We start from the raw sequence: 21,399 nt of genomic DNA, 5'->3' as shown, positions 1-21,399 counted from the left end.
TGTATCAAAGATATGGGAAAAATTAGAGAGAGCTGTGCTGAAATACATCACGCTTTCAGGGCCAGTTAAGAGATGAGCCACTCCATGAGGCCTTTCAGAATCAACCCCCGAAACAAAGACTCTTCCTCTTCTGCGCTCTCACATGTCCTTATATAAATGCCATTGAAGAGTCAGGAGTTCTTGATATAAGAAATAAATTCATCAAGGCAATGGGGAAATAGCACCTAAAAAGGAAGGTTTAGGGCAATTAGACTAGTTTTGCCCCAACAAAAGGATATATGATGAAACCCGGCCATTTGTGACAACATGGATGGTTCTTGGGGGTATTATGCCGAGTGAAATAAGTCAGAGGGAGAAAGTCAAATACCATATGATCTCACTCATAAGTAGAAGATAAAAACAACGACAAACAAACACATAGCATTGGAGATTGGATTGATTGTTACCATAGGGGAAGTGGGGAGAGGGGAGGGCAAAAGGGGTGATTAGGCTCATGTGTGAGGGGATGGACTATAATTAGTTTTTGGGTGGTGAACATGATGTAATCTACACAGAATTCGAAATATATTATGATGTACACCTGAGAGCTATATATTGTTACAATCCAATGTTACTGCAATTAAAAAATAATAATAATAATAATAAAGGATATAGACAAATTAAGTTTCAAGCCTAGACGACTGTGGTGCATATTTCCACTCTATGAGTTAAGCATAGTGAATCTGTAATATACGGCTTCTTGTGCTCACTGTAGGCCCCTCAAAAGCTGATCATGTAGGGAATATATATTCATTTCAGTATTAGTCCAAGCAAATATAATAAGGAAGACTGCCTGACAGCATACAATGGTTCCTCAAGTCAAATATATTTGGAATATTTGCTTTTTTGTTTTATCAATGTCACTGTTCCCCTATCACAAGCATAGTTATCCAAGAGCTGACTATTAATGTAGAAATGTAAGTAGCTGTTTTCAGCATTACTAAGACGTGAAATGGGTTTAAACGTCTAGGGTAGGTGACACATAAAGTAGAAACTGACATGGAGGGATGGTGATTGATGGGAAAAGAAGGTGAGGATGGAGAGAAAGCAACATCCCTTCTGGAGCTTGTGGTCAAGATCATGGGAAACAAAGAAGGGGCAAGATCTGGGTATAGAAAAGCTTATAGAATAACTAAAAAAGGAAGGAGGAAGGTGAGCAAAGACGCCTGATGCAGCAGACAGCAGAAGGCAAGAGAGTGATTCAAGAGTTAGGCAGAAAATCGAAATGAGGCCAACAAACAAGAAGAGGGCAAGTCATTAAAATCTGAGTTTTAAACATTCAAAAGAAATTGATATGCACTTTCTTAGCAATTGTAGAAAGCATTTGGGTAGTGGAAGGAAAAAAGCTATCGTAAAAATATAAAAAGTGATAAAAATGATTATTAAATGTATCTGGGATGTAGAACTGTTTTGGTTCAAATTTAAGATCTTATGATTCCATTTTAAAATGAAAAAAGATTTAACTTAGAAAATGACATTGATTTTTATTTCAATGACCACATGTTCCTCACAACAGTTTCACTGACACAGTATGCTTAGCTTTTTTCTTCCATAATTACTGATGGCTAGTAATTAGGTCCTAGTCCCAAAGTCTTATTTAACCATGACTAAAACAGGGAATGTGAGATTTATTTATAAATCCAAATAAAAAGACTAGTAGCAAAAGAGAACTAATTTACCTCCTTAGACAAAAATTTATGTGGACCTACTCATTTTATACATGGAATTTTCTCAAATACATACACCATCTTTGAAAATGGCCCAGATCAAATCTGGCTGCAGAAGTTTTCTTGGAAAGTCAGTAGATAAGCTAGTATCCAGGGCATTAGGTGAGGGGAAGAAAGCTATCTCCTCTCTGCCTCACGTCCTGAAGCTCTGAACCCAAATAAAATGATCAATAACAACACTTTGGCTGAATATTTGGCTCTCCAGTAGCATCGTCTCTTCCACATTGTTCTTAACACAAAATTCTATGCTCCATTAAGAAGGAAAACCACAAAGGCCTCACTCCATTTACTTTTAGATTCACAGTTACATGAGTAAACATTAGCTGCCAGCTGAATACACTGTCAATGGTTTGGGTTAATCTTCTGGTTCCTTTATTTGACACTGACATTCACGGTTCTTATACAACCAGTGCCAATTTTAAGGTACACAATGGATTTAAGAAGTGTTGTTCACAGGTTTTATGCAACTGGGTTCAATAGCTGTGTCACTCAATTTTTACACCAGGTGAGCAGAGCTGTTTCAAAGCCAAGAAGTTCTGAAATCGTGCCCTTGGGGTTTTATCACCACCAAGAAGGCAGCAGAGGTGGAACTCCAGCTCTAAAGAAATGTGCTTTTCCAAGGTCTTGGCGAAACTGTAGGACAGTCACTGTCTGTGTGATATAGCTTTTTCTTTTTTCATGGAAAGAATGTTATGCCAAGAGTATTTAGTCTTATCTTTGAATAAAATGGAATAACGAGGCCCTAAAATTAGTTAATTTTAATACGTAAAATAATCTGACATTTGTTCTCACTGATGATAAACATTAATTCTATATAACCATCCTTCTATTTTTATTCTTGAGATTAAGTGAGTCTGTACGATAAGGCATGTCTATAACATAAGCACCTGCCATTTTGTTGACCTTACCAAATGCTAATCCTAGATCCGATCACCTATTAATGAAATGCCTCCCTCTCTGACACAGGGTTTGGGAATCAGAGAAACAACACTACAGCTTCCCAGAGAAAACACATTTTCTTTTCCTGAGCTAGGAGCACAAACTCCATTCCCTCCATTCCTTGAAATTTTCATGAGAAATATTTAACAATTACTGAAGAAATCACTTACTATGATAAACAGATTCAGATAAACTAAAAGGCATAAGAAATTAGCAAAGTTAGATCCTTAAGTGATGGTCAACAGCCTTACCTATCAGGGTGTGGAAGACGGCAGCGATGGCCCCAGCTACCACCATGCACAGGACAGCTTTGGTCCTGTCTCGCTTGCTGTTCACAAACACCAGGCCCACATTTTTAAAGTCACTCATGGGACCCGTGAAGAACTTCATAAGGGAGTACGCCAGCCCGTAGCTCGCCAGCATTTCCACTGCATCCTCTTTGACAGCAGCAATGCCCCGGTTCAAGGCCTGTGGAGGGGAAAAGACAGCCCACAAACAGCATTAGAAATGTTGTCTCAACTCTGGGGAATCACATTTCTAAAGTAAAACTCAGCAGATCATGTTTCTATAGAAACACTAAGCAGTTACAGGGTAAATCTCACTGTAATTTGATAAAGGTTATTAGTTTTCATTTTCATCCATATTAGCTTCAGTTTCAATTAGCTTCTTGTGGGGGAGATACCTGTTTGTTGGGGTTAAAGTAATAGAAAGAACCCAATGGGTGTATTATGTTAATATCAGAAAATAATTCTAAGAAGTTTTGGTTAAAAGCTTAACATGTTAAATTTTATTTGTAGGCTGAATCTACATAACAGCAACAGGCATTCTGGAATGAGTCAGCCACTTCATATGGAGTGGGGGATGGTATTTTTTTCTTTAAGGAAGCTGTGTGTGTGTGTGTGTGTGCATGTGCACCCATAACCTGAAATGCTGTGTATGTGTTATGTAGGTACTCTTCATAGCACAGAGTGAGTTCTATGCTATGAAAAAAGATACTGAAGGAATTTAGTACATCATCAATGGATCCTATTCACCTAATTCTCAGCGTATTTTAACTTGAAATATATTCCTGTGCTCTGTGCAGACAAATATGAAAAGAAAACTTGAAACCAAATACACTGTTTTTGGATAATGCTTGCTCAAGAACATGCAGTCATAGAATATTCTGATTATTTTAATCATCCTCCATGAGGGACCCTCTGAAGTACTGGTGGCCTTGTCAGGATGGCATTTCCAAATGAACTTTCCCACCTACTAGACAAATAAATTACACTGGAGGTGGTGGGGATGGATGTCCAGGAGGAGAGAACTTTATTAAAAACATGTCACCAGGGGCCAGCCCCGTGGCCAAGTGGTTAAGTTCCTGTGCTCCGCTTCTGCGGCCCAGGGTTTCGCTAGTTCGGATCCCGGGCGCGGACATCGCACCGCTCATTAGGCCACGTTGAGGCGGCGTCCCACATGCCACAACTAGAAAGACCCACAACTAAAATATACAACTATATACTGGGGGGGATTTCAGGAGAAAAAGCAGAAAGAAAAAAAAAAAAACCCAAAACATGTTGCCAGATCTGCCTCTGAGAAATTTTAGGTTCACAGCAAAATGGAGCAGAAAATACACAGTGTTGCCATATTCCCTCTGCCCCAACACACACACAATATCCCCCACTATCAACATCCCACCCCAGAGTGGTACATTTATTACAATCAATGAGCCCATATTGGTGCATCATAATAGCTCAAAGTCCAGAGTTGACACTAGGGTTCACTCTCGGTGTTGTATATTCTAGGGGTTTTGACAAATATATAATGATACATACCCACCATTATAGAGTTGAACATTCGATGCAAAGTACTGTTAGCAAGAATGTATTTATAGGAAAATACCAATGCATAAAATGATTTTAGAAAAATCTAGATTAAAAATGTAGCTGTAGGAATTCAGTATCATTCTTCTGACAAAGTTGGTATTACATAAGCTAGTTTATGATAATGGTTTCCAATTTTATCTCCAATTCTCTTTTCCTTTTTCCAATAACTTAAAAACTTCCATAAGAACCTTCTCAGCCTTTGCAGAGCATACCTGCCATCATGGCTTCTTTAGAAAGAAATTTCCTTCTATGAAACCTGATCTAATACCTTAATGCCCTAAAGCAAAATAAAAGCCAGCCAGCTCCTCGATGATATTCCCGTGTTCAGTAGGTGTATCTAGTCAGGGGGTTTCCTGTTGTACGTCAAAACCTCTCACTTGATAATCTTCCAAATTAATTTCCTTTTGGATTTCCGCAGTGGATGCTGTTGGTGTCCCACCCAGATCTCCTTTACTGGGTAGTGCACCCACGCCCAGGGTGCCACACCAGACCCCCAGATAGCACACAGCCAATGCCTGGCTGACACAGGGGTATAAAAGATCAGCTCCCATACCTCAGGGAGGGATCAGTCTAGTACAATTCATGCTCCAGAGGTTCCCTGTGGGACCAGGTGGAAGCTGGTCTCAGTGGAGACCACATCCTTGCTTCCCTTTTCTTCACTGCCCACTGCTTCCGTCCCCGCTTCTCCTGAGAGCACGCACTCAATGCATCACTTGCACAAGAACTCCCCAACACCGGTTCTGCTTCCAGAAAACCCAACTTAGGACAACCTCAAATCACGTTTCTCTCAAGACACTGAGAACAGTATATGGTTTGTGCTTTTTCCTTCTTATCCTTTCCCAAATCTATCACTGTAAATTGTTTACTTTTTTATTGCTAAAATGTTTGTTCAAATTTAAATGATATGGATTATTTGGCATAAGTTTAAAAAGCATATAGGAGGGCACCTACATAATGGAGAATTAGACTTTTTATGTGTCTTTTTTTTTTGAGGAAGATTAGCCCTGAGCTAACATCTGCTGCCAATCCTCCTCTTTTTTGATGAGGAAGACTGGCCCTGAGCTAACATCCATGCCCATCTTCCTCTACTCTATATGTGGGACACCTGCCACAGCATGGATTGTCAAGCAGTGCATAGGTCCACACCCGGGATCCAAACTGGTGAGCCGTGGGCCGCAGAAGCAGAACGTGCAAACTTAACCGCTGTGCTACCGGACTGGCCCCAAGACTTCTTCTGTGTCTTGTTGGCAAAGCTTTATTTATCCTTTGCTAAAAAGACACCAGCCCTGGCTGGGGCATCCACTGCAATGCTCCCTATTTCCACCAACAGTTCCCTGATGGAGTTTTAAACCCAGAGCTGAGGCAGGTGAGGAGAAAGAAGGACGAGGGAATGATGGCCCTGTCAGCAAGACTGAGTGTGAAAGCTTCACGGAGCTCAACAATTAAGGTAACTCGGGGGAAGAGCACAGGGCTTAGAGCCATGTAGACTTCAGTTGGATCGGCTTCCATCACTTAATTACTGAGTGGCCTTGGCCAAGGTACTTATCCTCGCAGAAATAACCCAACTGATCTTACATTGGATATAAGTAGTGTGCAGGGCGCCAAGCAGTGACTGGCCTAGAGAAGGCACTAGAAGCCAGGATTTTTGTCTGTTTTGTTTACCACTCAACACCTACCATCTTGCTACGTCATAAACACTCAAATGTTTGTTGAATAAATGAATGAACTAGGTATCTTCTATCAGGAACTTTAATGTTCATACTAATTTTTATGAACTTAAAAAAAATTACACTTTGATTGTAGGATGCTATTACTTGTAAGATATACCATTGATTTAATGTTTTGAATGACCACATTAAATGTATACCATGAATGAAAAACGTCTCCTGATCTCAGGAAAGATTAAAATGCAAGGAAAAAAGAGCTTTAGAATTGAGGTCACATGCTACATTAATATTATTAGCTTTTCACTATTCTTCTTTGTAGCAAGTATTTCCCCCAATTTGTTCACATCTTAATTTCATGATTTTCTTTTGATGCCAGGAATATTAAGTTATTATGTAGCTGATCAATCATTTCAAGGAGTTTCTTACCATATTTTGGACTTTGCCATTCTTACCCATCCATAGATAAGGTAATTTTGTTCTAGTTTATGTTTCATGGGCACACTTAACTTTTTAACCCTCCTGGAACTTACTGTGTGAGATATGGCTTAAAATTAATTTTCTCAAAATAGTTTATTTCTTCAAAACTAATCTGAATAAAACACCATTGCCCACGTATTTGTGATGTTTTCTTATCCATCATTAGTTCTTATGTGTCCTCAGGTACCTCTTATTTGCTTTGTCTCTGTCTCCTCTGCTTACCCTGTTTTCCTTCACAGCCTGTTCATCACCCAATATTATATTGTCTGTTTACTTGTTATTTGTCTTGTTGTCTGTCTTCTCCAGCCGAATGTGAGCTCCAGGGCACAGAGAACTTTGTCTGGTTCATGCTACATCCCCAGACCTACAGCATAGTAGGGGGTCCACGATAGGCGATCAGTAACTATTTGAATGAATGAAGAAAAACGTACACAAGCAGCATAAACCTTTACTGTGATAGGTACTGAAGAAATAGGCTACTGAGCTGGGGACTTGGAGGAAGCTTATTCAGGTGGACTAGACAAGGAAACCCCCCCAAAGAGGTGACATTTGAGCTGAGACCAGAAGAACAAGAATGAACCAGCTGTATGAAGAGCTGGAGGAAAGTCTGGTGTTTTTAAGGAACAGAAGGGAAGCCAGTAAGAGAAGAAGAGAGGGGGATACAGTGAGTTTGGAAAAGTAGGTGATGCTGAGGTCACCCCAGGTCACGGTGAAGAATGTGTGCTTTGTTCTACAAGCAGTGGGAAGCCATTGAAGGGTCTGAGCACAGGCGGGACAGAGGCTCATGCTGGCTGTGGGGATAGGAGTGGGCTGGAGAGGGAAGGGCAGAAGCAAGAAGTCAAGAGTTTTATGGTAATCCAGGTAAGAGAAGGTGATGGCTTAGACTAGAGTGGGATAGTGGAGATGGAGAGACATGGATTGATTTGAGAGCTTTCTGGAGGTGAAATAAATGAATCTGCTGATGGACTACATGGTAGGTGTGAGGAAAAGGGCAAAATCAGAGCTGACCGTTGAGTTTTTTGACTTGAGTTACTGGTCAAATGTTATATGTAGCTATTTACTGAGATGGCGAGACTGGGGAGAGAAGGTTTAGGAGGAAAAAGCAAGAACTCCACTTGGGAGCCCCCTACTGGGTTTCAGATACTCATTAGAATTCCAAATAGAGAAGTCAAGCACAGTAGTTGGCCATGTGAGTCTGGAGTCCGGGGGAGACATCTGGGCTCTGGACATACATTTAGAGGTCATCAGCATATAGATAGTATTTAAAGGTAGGAGACTAAATGAGATCATCTAGACAGGATATAGATAGAAAGCAGTCCAAGATTCAGCCTAGTAGCACTCTAGAAATAAATTTGAACAAAAAAGACGTGGCAAGCCTTCCATGTTATCCCAGCATTGTAACTATGCTGTAATTTAACGTTAATTAGCTAGCTAGTGCTGTTCTGGCCACATCACTCCCAAACACTACTGCGTCTCTAGCTAAGACCAGGAAGAACAGCTGCAGAGGAAGAGCCATGGTCTTGAAATTCAGCTAAAGAAGTGTCTGGGCTGTCTTCGGAATGAATTAGGCCTTGAGTCAGAGTTCTGTCCCAAGATAGTCATAAGTACAGAGGTTCACTTGTAGTTTAAAGGCAAAGTGTCTAAACATTCAGGAGCTTTCCAAAGTAAAGACACTTTAGGACCAAACCTAACAGTAGTCCAACCATGGTAAATATGAAGCTGCCCTTCAATCACAGCCTGGTTCTGGGCGCAGGTGGCACGGCTCAGGGCCCTCACACTTCAGATCAGTGTTCTCTACACCGTGGACACTCAACAATGTGGAATATTTGACTTAAGAACGGATCCGGGTTCAGAAGGTGTTTAGCGGATCCTACATGCCTTAGTACCTCCCAGCATCTGCCAGGCTCATGGTGTCCTGTTGCCTGATTTCTTCTGCCTAGAAAGGTAGCAAAACTATAGGATATTAGAAAGTAAAAAACACAACCTCCATGGAAACAGCTAACAAGTCCTCCATGTGATCTCCCTGGTATGAACGGCCTTAGACCATTAAACCCTAAAAGAGATCCTGACATTTGAAACCTGGGCTCTGGAGACCAGAAACACCTCTCTACTGCACACTCAGATTCTTCACACCAAGAGTCACCACTCATCCCAATCCTGCCAGTCATTTCACGCCAGTGTGAACAGCAAGCATTCCTTGCCAGCGGGGAGGAATGTTGCATCTCCTGAGAAACAGGTCCAGGAGGTGTCGCCTCCTCCCTGGGAGCAGGGCTGGCGCACAGGCAGCTTATCTCCTGTTGGGGAGCTCTGTGAGGCTCTCTCTGTTTCTCCCACTGTATCTATTCTAAATTTCATTCAAGTTGTCACTCTCCTGACTCTTCTCTACCTTCTCTCTCTCGGCTCCTCCTATCTGTCCTTCCTGAATCCTCTAGCCTATATTTCATGGTCATCACTTTAACCACACCCTTGTCAATACCCACAACTCATTGTTTGCAAATATCTGACTTTGGATTCAACTATTTATTTACCTATTCCACTCTTATCCATATTTATAGACTTCTAGTTGGGCTTTGAGAGCGGCTGGAATCAAATATACAACAACACGGACTGTTGCCACGATGCACGTCTCCATCCTCAACTGGGCTGTTAGCTGCTTAGTTATGCTTCCATCCCTCCATTCCTGTCTCAGTATTCCTAGGCTGCCTCATTCTCTGTTACTCAGCAGATAACCGCACATCGTACTTCATCTGGAATTTGGAATCCATCAGGCAGATACTAAATTTCTTGTTGCTTCTCTCCCTACAACAAACCTCAGCAAAACACAGTTGCCCCAAACCCTTCCTCACCTCCTCTCTCCTGTTCCAATGGAAAGGCCAGTCTGACCTGGCCGAGGTCAAGGTGAGACTAAGGCTATTTACCTGGTCTCTGTGTTTATGTCCCTCCAAACTTGTCAGGAGCCACCATCTTCCTCTCCTACTTGTCTGATCTTTGCTACTTGGCTGGCTCTTTCCCATCAACATTTACACATGCATAAATTTCTTCCATCTGAAAAATAAATCTTCTCTTGACTCTTCTCTTTAGTTTCTGCCCTTTTTCTCACCTTCCTTTCATAGATAACGTCTATAAAGTGTTACCTGTTCTCATTATTTCCACCTTGGTTCTTCTCACTTACTCCTCAGCCTGTCAGAATAGCAGCTCCAAAAGTGCAGGAACCTTATCTGTATCCCAGAACTATAGCTAGACCACGGTCTGGTCATATTATAGGTGGTCAACAAAGAGTAATTTGTTGAATGCACTCACTGAGTTGTGGCTTCTGCCTTCCCTGCCCCCACACATGCTCTTCCTGCTAAATCAAATGGGCCCTTTTCAGTCCTCATCTTTCTGACCCTCTTTGAAATGCTTTTCCCTCTCGGCTTCAATGACATTGAGGTTTCTAGGTTTTCCTCCTATCTCTTCTGCTTCAGCTCTTTCTCCTTGATGCTTTCCATTTCTTTGTCTCTTAAATGTTGGTGTTCCTTGGGTTCTGTCTGGGGCCCTCTCCTCTTCTCACTCTCCACTTTCGCTCAGTGATCCCACCCCTTCCCACAACTTCAGTTACTTTGTCTCTGCTCAAGATTCTCAGATCCATCTCTCCAGACTTCTCAGACATCTCCTAGGCTCCAAACCCACATATCTCCATTTGACTGTCTCACTGGCACCTCATACTCCACATTTCCAAACCGAGTTCCCCATCTGCTAGGTTACTTGGGTTCCTGCAGACCTGGCCTTCCTCTTGGGTTTCCTGTGTGAAGGAATGCATGCAGGGTTCCCACCCAGAAGCCTGAGCATCCCCCTGGATGCCTTTTATCCTTCACACGGACAGATTTCTTGGTCCCATCCATACTCGTTCCCTAGTCACTCCTGAATCTGTCCAGTTCTCTCCAGCTCCACCCTGGGTCAGGTCACTAATGGTTTTTCTGTACCCACTCCCTCCTTCCCTCCACACTGTGGTCAGATCACAAAAATCCAAATTCCTAAAAGTGCATCCAAGGTGCTTCGGGCTGCACCCTGTTCATAGACCATGGGCTCCATTGACGTTGCTCTAAATGTCTATAATGGTGTCTGGCACACGGTTAGAAGGCATCCAATAAATATTTGTGCAATGAATGAAGCATCACAAAGGCCATTCATGATCTGACCTTGCTTGTCTTTCTGGTCTCAACTCTACAATTCCCTTGTACTGTGTGCTTTATGAGGCCTAAACTACTTGCAGTTTTCTAGCTATACCATGTTCTCTTTCATCTAAAGGCCTTTGCTTAAGCTCTTTTCTCTCTATACAATCACCTTTACCCCTGTCCCCACCCCATTTACCTGGTAAACTCATAATCAGTTTAGGAATCACGGTTTCCGGGAAGCTGTTCCCTAGGCCCAGCCTCTCTGTGCTCTGCAGCAGGCTGCACGGACCCTGGACCCCATTACTGTACTCATCCGTGCATTGTGGCTGCCTGTTTACTTGACCTCCCATCTCACCAGACTACTTGAGGCAGGGACTGGGCTCATTTGTCACCAGTTTTCCTACAACTACTCAGCACAATGCCTAACATATAGTTAAAAATCAACACATGAACAAATGAACGTATTAGTTGTAACATACAACTTACATCTTATTGTTTATAAACAAAATGCTCCAACTGCAGTTTTGGTTTTCTGGGTAAATAAACCTATTTTCGGTAGAACCTATGTATTTAAAATACGCTAAGTGATGGCAGTAGTACTATATGCATTCTTGTAAGTTCTGATATTTTCTCAAGAGACAGCAAAGGATTTCCACTGCCATTTCTACTATGCCACACTGGGTACCCGGTAAGTACTGGATAAAGGTTGGCTGCTTAACTGTAGACAGATGGACACAAATAGAACGTAACATTGGGCCACATGATTAGAATCTTAAGTGTAAAGCTTAGGCAAATATTTTTTCCAACTCCCTTTTTTTCATGTCTTTTGGATGTCAACTGGGATACAGGACAAACTGCTGCCCTACGGAGTTAAATACTATAATGGAAGTTAGCTGCTGTGAGAAGGAAATCAGAATTTTATATTCAAAGGATAAGAGAATCTTCTCTGCCCAGACCCTGGAGAAGCCGAGAGAACCCTGCTAAGAGCAAGGTGTGCCACTGACAGATACCCAGGGTGGTAATCTCCAAATTTCAAAAGATGGGTGCTTGTAAGGGCAACAAGGCATTGAGAGAGATGGCTACGCAATTCAGGAAGTGCCAAGGGCTGCCACACCCTGATCCTGTAACTGACATTCATGGCCGCACGGTAAAAAAATGATCCTATTGCTCATACAGAAATGGCTTTTCAACTTTTTCCACAAAAAGCTGTTGAGCTGGAAACTGGTATTGTTCCCTAGAACAGCAAGAGATTATTATATGAAATGTTCAAAGTCCCATTTTTTTACTTTTAGCAAGATGACTACTTCCTTCACTGGCCTCATCCTGGATTAGAAAAACCAATGGGACTCAGAGCTAGGTAATAATTCTGTCTTGCTAGACTGTCACCTGATCTCTTTGATAAGAGAATAGTCCTCTGTCAGCTTCAACAATCAGCTTCATCAATCCTGTTACACCTGTTGTGACATGAAGCAAACTCACTATTGTTGCAAAAGAAATATAGTTTAAAAGTCTTTCTCAAACCCAAGGTCTTCAGAAAATTTACGTTTACAGAGAATTCAGAAGTACATGTGTAGGCAAAGCTACCTGTGGGAACAGCTTCTTCCAACGACATGGTTAACCAGCATCTTTGGATTTCAACCCTCTCAAGGAGGCTGGGTTCCTGTAATTTTCCACTGTTATTGTTCTGTTCGTCTGTATTTTAAAAAGTGGTTTGGGTTAAATTAGAACATTTGTCTTCCCAGTAGTTTTCCAGCCATGTTTTATTTTCCCAAGGATCTATACCCCTCCAAATGAGACACCTCGCCCTGTTTAGCTGGAGATGGAGCCAAGAACTTGACACCCACACATGAGGTTGTGGTTTAAAGAGAGCAGGAGTAAGATGAAGCCTGATCTCTTTAGCAGTCAAAGTCATTGCTCTGTGCAGTGCTGTCCATATTTAGTGCTTTTTGAAAACCCGGAGACAACAATGGGTGAGTCAAAAATATGACATTGTTTTTTTCTGTCACTTCCCACACCTGGAGAGGAGTTTCTATAAAGAAAAGAGACAAACTATCCAACAGGTACAAAGTCTGGCGAACTCAGTTTTCTCTTGTCAGTTTCCTTAAGATTTCAGAGGAAACAAAAAGCATTTTACTTTTTGACCTCTTCATCTGGAAATATGTAAATTCATTAAAGGATATATTTTAGCATTGTAGGACCCTCCTCAAATCCTCCTAATCTTTCATCAAACATGAAGGTTCTTCATCTGGCTAAAAACTTTACTTCAAGATGGTGGGAGGCTTGACAAAGAAAAAATATTACTGTAGAATTCTAGTGTACTTTAAAAAACCAAGCTTCCTGTGCCATTTAAGAACATTCACTTATTCCTCACTTTGATCTCACATCTCTACTATTATTGGATTTCCCATATTTTCTATAATTTTTTTATACTTATAAAGTTATACAGTCCTTAAGTGATCATATTTCTTGGTTAATATCTCAAGATCATATTCACTCCACTTCTGAACTGAATTTAAAATACTTTTATATTAAAAACAAAACACTCCATAAACAATAGTCTGGAATAAAAGACTAGCTGTGGGATCTGAGGAGTCTTTTCACTAACTTGCATACTTTCTCTCTGCCTACATACTTACAGACGCTGCTTACACACACACTCTCTTCCTGCTGAGTAACAGCTTTTTTTCTTGATTACTCTAGCACCTTAAATTTGGCTGTGGATCTCTGAGCAGCTCAGTCTCCATTCCTTTTTCTAACTCAACAGCAACATTCAGACGTGTCATCCATTGCCTTCCATTGACATTTATAAATGCATTTAGACCAAGAGAGGAAAAAGTGAATGCCTATTTGTGTTTGAACCTTATGAAACCCAATGACCACAATAATGATGAAAATATCTTAGCAGCTAACATTTACTGAGTGCTTGCTTTGAGACAGATTCTACTGTAAGGTCTTTACTTCCCCAACAACTCTGTGAGGGAGGTTCTATTATTTCCCAACTTGCTGTTGAGGTAACTGGTACATGGAGAGGCTAAGTCTCTTGTCCAGGGTAAGAGAGAGCTGGGAGAAGAATCCAGACATCTTGACCTCAGGCCTTAAGATCCTAAGCACCCCTCTATCACATTGAAACCAAGCCCTCCTTTCACTTTGAATGAGATATCGCAGTTGGTGCCAAATGCTTACTTTAAACAAACAGAGAGGATTAGATGATCAGATCAAAGGGAATTTTTGGATAAAGACTATTTTTATGAAAAATTCCAGAGGTCCTGAAGTAAAGATTGTTTTTAAACAGCACTGTGTAGCAAGCGCTCCAACTGCACACATGGAGGATGAACAGATGAGACTGAAGTTGTCACAGATCTGAGCCACGCCAAGGAAAGGAGGATCAAAGAAATCAGGTCCCCTCTGCTCTGCAATCAGCTCTACAAAGCACGGCAATGAACAGAAAGGAAACCTGTGAACACGGCATCATGTGGGCTGTGTCAGCAAGGACAGGTGCATGTTCCACCACCATCAGCGTGGTAGAAACGCTAAGAGGCTTGCTACCGTGGCCTTTGGAAGATGTGGACAAGAATGTTTATGGCCTTCTTTTATACTTAAGATAACGCATCATCCCAATATCTTTAACCTATCTGAGGGTTTTATTCGCTTCCCAGCTGTAGGATTCATTTATTCTGCATGAGGTTCAGTTGTGACTCAGTGCTGGGCTTTAGATGACTGGCACACACCAAGTTTCGTGAAAGGTTTCTAAGGCTCTGGGGCTTTTGATCTGATTGTTTTTAAGAGGTGAATGAAGGGAGTCAAAATTAGTCACCAAACAGGTTGGTCCAGGCAGCTCACGAATGTCTACACTGTGTCCTACACACACGCAAACATGCACAGGCGTGCACACGCACACTGAGACAGGACTCCCAACAGAATTCAAACAGCCAATATTTCATGTAACAAGGCTGTCTTCAGTGTGTGCTTTGCTGTGTGTAAGTAGGCTTGTCATTACCTCTCATCCTCCCACTGCTATTATTAATTTCAATTATTGACCCGATTTATGGTATTCTGGGTGAAGTGAAATCATCTCACTGAACACGCTGTTTAGAACACAATACAAGTGAGGTCAAAGGGTACCACTGTAGCACAAGCAAATTAGGAAAGTGTCAAACGGTGTCACTGATCGTAGCAAGGATTTAAGAATTACATACCCTGAATTTAATTTGTCTTTACAACTATAACCATGCTCTATGCCTAATATTTTTCACCAAGAAAACTGATATGATAAAGTCACAGGCTATAGAACCACATGGATAAAATTAAAGTGCTTAGAAAATCTCTAGACTAAAGAGAAAACCAATACATTTTTATCACTTGCTATTTCTTACATATAATACACGAGCTAATAAACGCACAATGCTGAGCTTCATTCAGCAAGTCCAGATTCACTATAATCCAGGTTTGTACTTTTGAAAATCAGAGTAGCCTGGAGAGCTGTGTTGCTCCAGCCTTCTCACCTACAGGGACGAGGGGATGCAGGGCACCCAGTGAAAGGAGACATCTGCATCCTTCCCCACCTGGTCCTCAGAGACCCGGAAGGATGCTGCAGCCACAGAAGCATATTTGTTGACAGCATATAATAATTCATTCAAGAAACATTTATGGATCACATGAAGAATAACAGCCTCTTACATATGCAGTACGGCAAAGTCTTGAACATGCCCTCACACAGTATCTTACTGGTTCTGTCTAACGCTACAACAACAGGCTAAGGATTGAAAGTTCCCATTTTGTAAAAATGGAAATCGAGGCTCAAAGAGATCCCAGGACTTGTCCAAGGTTCTTGGGTAATAGACAGCGCAGCCTAAGCCAGAAGTCAGTGAGACCATTAGCCTGGGGCTCTTTCCTCCTTTAACACCATACTGACACCAGATGGTGGAAGGGTTGGGTGGGATATACACCTCTCCACCCTCAGCAAAGCAGGGGCTGGGGGGGGGGGGGTGGTGTGCACATCCTCACATAGACATGTGTCATTACTTGTCCAGACATTTAAGTATTGAAAATACTTATTACTAAAGGAAATCATTTTTATGTAATGGCTATTTAGTTCGGGGAATTGAACTAAACTGGGGGAATTACACTTTTCTTATTAAAAAAAAGGTACATTAGCTGAGTTAAAACTTCCTCGAGGCTTTTCTCTTTAAAAGGAGTACAGGGCAGGGTCCCAGAATCTAGCGGTGCTGCCGTAGGTGGCAGAGTGCAGGCCTGGTCAGCCTCTACCCTGCGGTCTGGGCAGGGAAGCCCTACAGGACAAGCAGCTTGGGAAAGCTCCCTGGACCAAAGCTTCCAGGGAGATCTCTGCGAGCGCCTGGGCAGGACATCTGTTAAAGTGGCACAAGCCCAATCAAGGCCCTAATGATTCCAAACAGGGGAAGATCTGTGATGTTGTCCCCTCTGCCAGCGGGACAGTTAACTCTGGTGCCACCTGACTCCAGAAATGTCTGCTGGTCAGGCCCAGCACTCTCTCAGTGGCTCCAGGATACCGTGTGAAATCTTCCAAGTGTGCTGGGCTTGTTTTCTTTCTTTGTTTCTGATGGCACAGTCTATGTCTTATTAGACTAATAAATTTATTAGACCAATATTAGACTAATAAACTGCCTCTCTCCCATTATAAAAGAGACAAAACTATACAATTCTTGGGAATAAATTCAACAAGGAGTATAGTTCCTAAATAAATAAACCACAGAATTTTCTTGAAGTTCATAAAATAAGACCTGAATAAATGGAGAGGCAAGCTATGTTCCTTGATGAGAAGACAATGTTATAAATATATCAGAGATCTCTCCAAATTCCTCTGTAAGTTTAATGGAGTTTCAGTCCAAATTCCAGAGATTTGGGTTTTCATCTGGGCGTGGGTAAAATGCTTTTCAGCTTTATATGGGAGGAGAACCAAGAAAACACGATAAAGAAGTCTAGAGGGGGCACTCCCCTTACCAGATATTATAGGTTACTAGAGAGAAGGTGGCTCAGGAGAAGAAATGCTATAATGGAGCATATACACAGGAAAAGACGCTCTACCACAAAGGTGATCAGGGAAATAAAAATGGAAACAAGACTGCCATCAGATTAAAAAAATTAAAATGCCTGATAAAATCCATTGCTGGTGAAGATATGGCGCAATGGGCTTTCATCGCATTCAATTTCATACAGTATTGGCTGGAGTTTTAAGTGCTATAATCTTGTGGAAAAGGAATATGTCAAGAGGTATTAAAATGAAAAGCGTACCAACTCTTGGCCCGGTAATTCCCCTTTAGAGATCCATCCAAACAAAATAAAGCAGCAGTACATACTGCCACGCATACAGAGGCATTATTAAAGCATTCTTTGTAACAGCAGACAGCTGACAACAATTCGTCTGTCCGCCAATGTAGGGAAAGCTAAATAATGATGGTGAGTCCACACAGTAGGATGTTGCACAGCAACCACCAAGCATGAGGTGGACCTAATATATTGAATCAGAGAGAAGCCCATGATACAGTGTTAAGTAAGTTGCACCTTAAGCAATATAGTATATCCTCACTCTACTAAAAAAATTAAAAGGAAGGACCCTCAAAAGTACGCAAAGATATCTGCATGAGCAGAGAGAAAGTTGGAAAGTGACACATACCAAACTGTTAATACTGGTTATGCTAGGAGAGGTGGGACCAAAGGGGCAGGAAGGGGAAAATTATTAACCTTACACACATATCTGTATTGTTTTACTTATGACAAAGAGCATATGTTACTTTTATAGTTTAAAATTTTAAAAAGGCGCAACTTTATCAATGCACACAAAATGAACAAAATGCCTAATTCCTAGGGTGCAAAGCCAGACAACTGCCCCACAGAGCCGATGTTGACAAGTAATTGGCATGCTTTTCATGATCGCTCATGGTGACACCTCTTAGAAGAATTCACTCTGTTCATCTCACTTGAAAAATGCTGCGATTTCAGACAGTTTTGAACACAAGGATGAAAACTAGAAGCTGTGTGTGGGCCAAAAGACAGTTTCGAGTCTCCCAAATCTAGACCTCTGGGCATGAGAAAAGAGGAATCCTCTCTGTTTACCTCCTCCTCCTGCTGCCGCTGATGTAAGCCCTTCATGACCCACTTCCACCCTTTCTGACTTTGGCAGCTAATCATGATCTGTTTACAAATAGGTAAAACAACAATTATAACACGGTCTGCCTAGAGCATAAAGTCAATAAACCCAGTCTGCAGAGTCAGAGCAGGCTTCTAGGAGACCTCAACACGAGATCAACGCTCCCCTTGGTAAGACCCCAACCTGTGAATTTCCTCGCTGTGCTCGCTCTTAATCCCAGCTGAGATGCCAGCGCCTTTCTCTTACCTTCTGTCCATCCTCTGAGAACAAGGTCAAGTCTTTGGCCTCCCAGGAACCCTCGTCCACCCAGCCTCAGCCATAAGATGACTCCTGTCACAGGTATTATCATCACCATCTATTTATTCAGAGAACTATTTCATTCATTCAAATACACTTCGTCAGTATGGTGTATTTGCCCGGCACCATGCTCTTTATCGACCAATGTACATGATACAGTGATCACACAGATTGTTCACTTTTATGGCTACCATGTCATGCACATTGATCAATTTGCCTGGCTCGTTGCATGGTGCCAGGCAAATATGTCACACTAAGTATATTTGAATTGTTCTGTTTTTTTGAGGAAGATTAGTCCTGAGCTAACATCTGCTGCCAATCCTCCTCTTTTTGCTGAGGAAGACTGCTGAGGATATTAGCTCTAAGCTAATATCCGTGCCCATCTTCCTCTATTTTTTTTATATGTGGGACACCTACCACAGCATGGTGTGCCAAGCGGTCCCATGTCCGCACCCGGGATCTGAACTGGCGAACCCCGGGCCGCCGAAGCTGAACGTGTGCACTTAATCGCTGCGCCACAGGGCCGGCCTAGAATCATTCTTTACATCCCTCACAAAGCTTAGAATGACGGGCTTGTATGAATAGTCACTCACTGATTAATTGTTGTAAGGATTAGGGCACTTTTGTTAGACAAAGAAGAAGACAGAATCAAGGAGCTGAAGATGTAACAAGAGGTGGTGGGGAGATGGCACAAAGGTTGAGAGAGCTCCACAGAAGGGCTATCACTGAGCCAGCGCTGAGACATGATGATGCAGTGCAGCTACACAAGTTGACAGGAAGGATAACAATTTTAATTGATCAAAAGAGTGGAAAAGGAAACTTTGGAACAAAGGGGTATAGAATGTGCCTTGAGTAGCTGTGCAAAAAGGAAAGAAAATGTAGTGTGGACTCTTCGGGTGAAACCACATCTAAACTCATCTGGCATTGCCTCCGACAGCATTTACATAAGAGCTTGAGAGTTGTTCCATCCTCAATGTTGGAATCGTGTCACCAAGTCTTGCTCTTGAGCTTCCTCATGGCTTCAGTGCATTTCTTTGAAGGGAAATTTAATATCCCCAGAATGCATTTAGGTCCAGGTCAATTACCCTAAACTTATGTTGTGCTTCTAGGGTGGCAGGGAGGAAAAAGCTAAGCTCCTTTTCCAGAAATTCTTTGAAGTGTTCAGCATTTTGGCTTGATAACCTCTCCTTAACACGAAGGAATAAACCAGAGTAAACATTTCTTCCTATTTTACTGCGAGTAAAAGGGACTCTCCCAAGGCTATCTGTTAAGTCTCTAAATGGCAAAGTGCAGATTTTTAAAATTTTACTTTAAGGATAAAAACACTGATTTTGAATAGTAAACAGATTTTCTCATTGTATAAAGTTAATAACTCTTGACAGTATTTAAAATCTGTCTTAAAGTAAGCTTTATGAAGCTTTTCAATTGCTCAATATAGAAAATAATGTTTTTCCTCACAAGTTAAAATGTATTAAGATTTTCCCTTTGGTTTTTCTAAAAAATCATTTCTACAGAACAAAAAATGTTTCTCCACTATTCCTCACTTCTGTGTGAAGATGAGAGCAGACTACACAGATAAAATCAGACATAAACTATTATATCGCCTAATTTCTAATCCTTTCAAACACATATGGAACTTCAGACTAATCCACATGACTGCAGTGCATGTTTTCTTGGCTGGCGCAAAAATTGAAGAATGCAAAGAGAAAAACACAGGCAGGGAAAAACAGGAAGCCCCAGCTTTGAAAAACATTCAATTCACCTTCGACGCAAACCACAAAAAGATTAGACAAATGAAGTATTTGTTGACATTGGCTATAAATTTTGAAAAGGAATAGAACCTTAAAATATATCTGGAATGAGACTCAAATCACTTTTTCAGTGGTTCTTTTCTTTTTCTCTTTGTAAAATACATATACATATATATATATTTTTTTTCCTTTAAAGATTGGCACCCGAGCTAACATCTGTTGCCAATCTATTTTTCTTCTTCTTCTTCTCCCCAAAGCCCCCCAGTACGTAGTTGTATATTCTAGTTGTAGGTCCTTCTGGTTGTGCTATGTGAGATGCTGCCTCAGCATGGCTTGATGAGTGGTGCCATGTCCACACCCAGGATCTGAACAGGCAAAACTCTGGCCCGCAGAAGCAGATCACGTGAACTTAACCACTCGACCATGGGACCAGCCCCCAGTAAAATATATTTTAAAGGAACTGCTATGTAGAAATCTAAAATTATTTTCACATTCCTCCCTGTGTAGATTAGCAGAGTTGTAAGAAGTGCCAAATGTCTTCACGCAGCCTCCTCACTGTGTACAGGGGTCTGTGCTGGGCATTTGCTCATGAGTTATCACATTTCACTTAATCCTTCTGAAAACTCAGCAATGTCGGGAGTCTTAGTTCTCGTGAAAGTGCGGAAACCGAGGCTTATAGGGAAAAATAATTCACCCAAGGTCATAAAACTATTAGTTGCAGAAGTGAGGCTCTGGTAGAGGAAACTGGAAAGCATGTGGCCCGTCAATTCAGTTCTGAGTTAGCACTGTGTTATCTTGGGCACATGACGTTACCTCTCTGAGATTGAGTATCCTCAGTCACAGAGGAATGCTTACCCCAATCTGTCTCTTGTAGGACAGCTTTTAGGATCAACTGAGATTACGTGCATGAAAGTGCTTAGTACCAAAGGAGGCAGATCACCAGCCCTCTCTTCTTCCCCAGATATGAGCACAGGGAATACTATGGTTTGGATGTCTGCCCTGACCTAACCCAGAGGCCCTGGCACATCAGGGACCCGCAAGGCCCCCCGGGACCTCAGGATGCAGTTTTGGTTCAGGGCAGACTAGAAATTAGTCCTGAGGACCTGCGGCAGGTCTAAATGTCTTCTGGAATTTACTTGCTTTTTAGAATAGTCACAGCCTGTGGAGAGATTCAGGCCAGTAAGTCCTTCCTTGACTCCCCTGGGCCACACACACATGACCCCTCAGTGTGGTCTGCAGGGGTGTGTGAAGGACCCTAATTCAGGGTGGACGGATGAGCTCAGTCTTCCAGAAGTGACTATGTGGACCCAAACTGCCTGAGATTTAATGACTCTCAAGTTGGTGGGGAGGAGAG

The 21,399-nt window shown here is 41.8% G+C and overlaps 1 protein-coding gene across 3 annotated transcripts in view; it reads right to left on the bottom strand.

Moving 5' to 3' along the window:
• Positions 1–21,399, bottom strand: part of ANKH (ANKH inorganic pyrophosphate transport regulator) — a 139,166-nt gene that overhangs the window by 57,341 nt on the left and 60,426 nt on the right. For all 3 annotated transcript variants that reach the window (XM_014838970.3, XM_070519848.1, XM_070519849.1), the window contains exon 2: positions 2,957–3,173. In XM_014838970.3, coding sequence (XP_014694456.1) covers positions 2,957–3,173 — 217 coding nt within the window. The remainder of the gene's footprint in view (positions 1–2,956; positions 3,174–21,399) is intronic.

This window comes from Equus asinus, chromosome 10 (assembly GCF_041296235.1).
Source record: "Equus asinus isolate D_3611 breed Donkey chromosome 10, EquAss-T2T_v2, whole genome shotgun sequence".
Lineage (NCBI taxonomy): Eukaryota > Metazoa > Chordata > Mammalia > Perissodactyla > Equidae > Equus > Equus asinus.
Note: the sequence above shows the minus strand (reverse complement) of the source record. Positions and strands in the feature narration are given on the sequence as shown.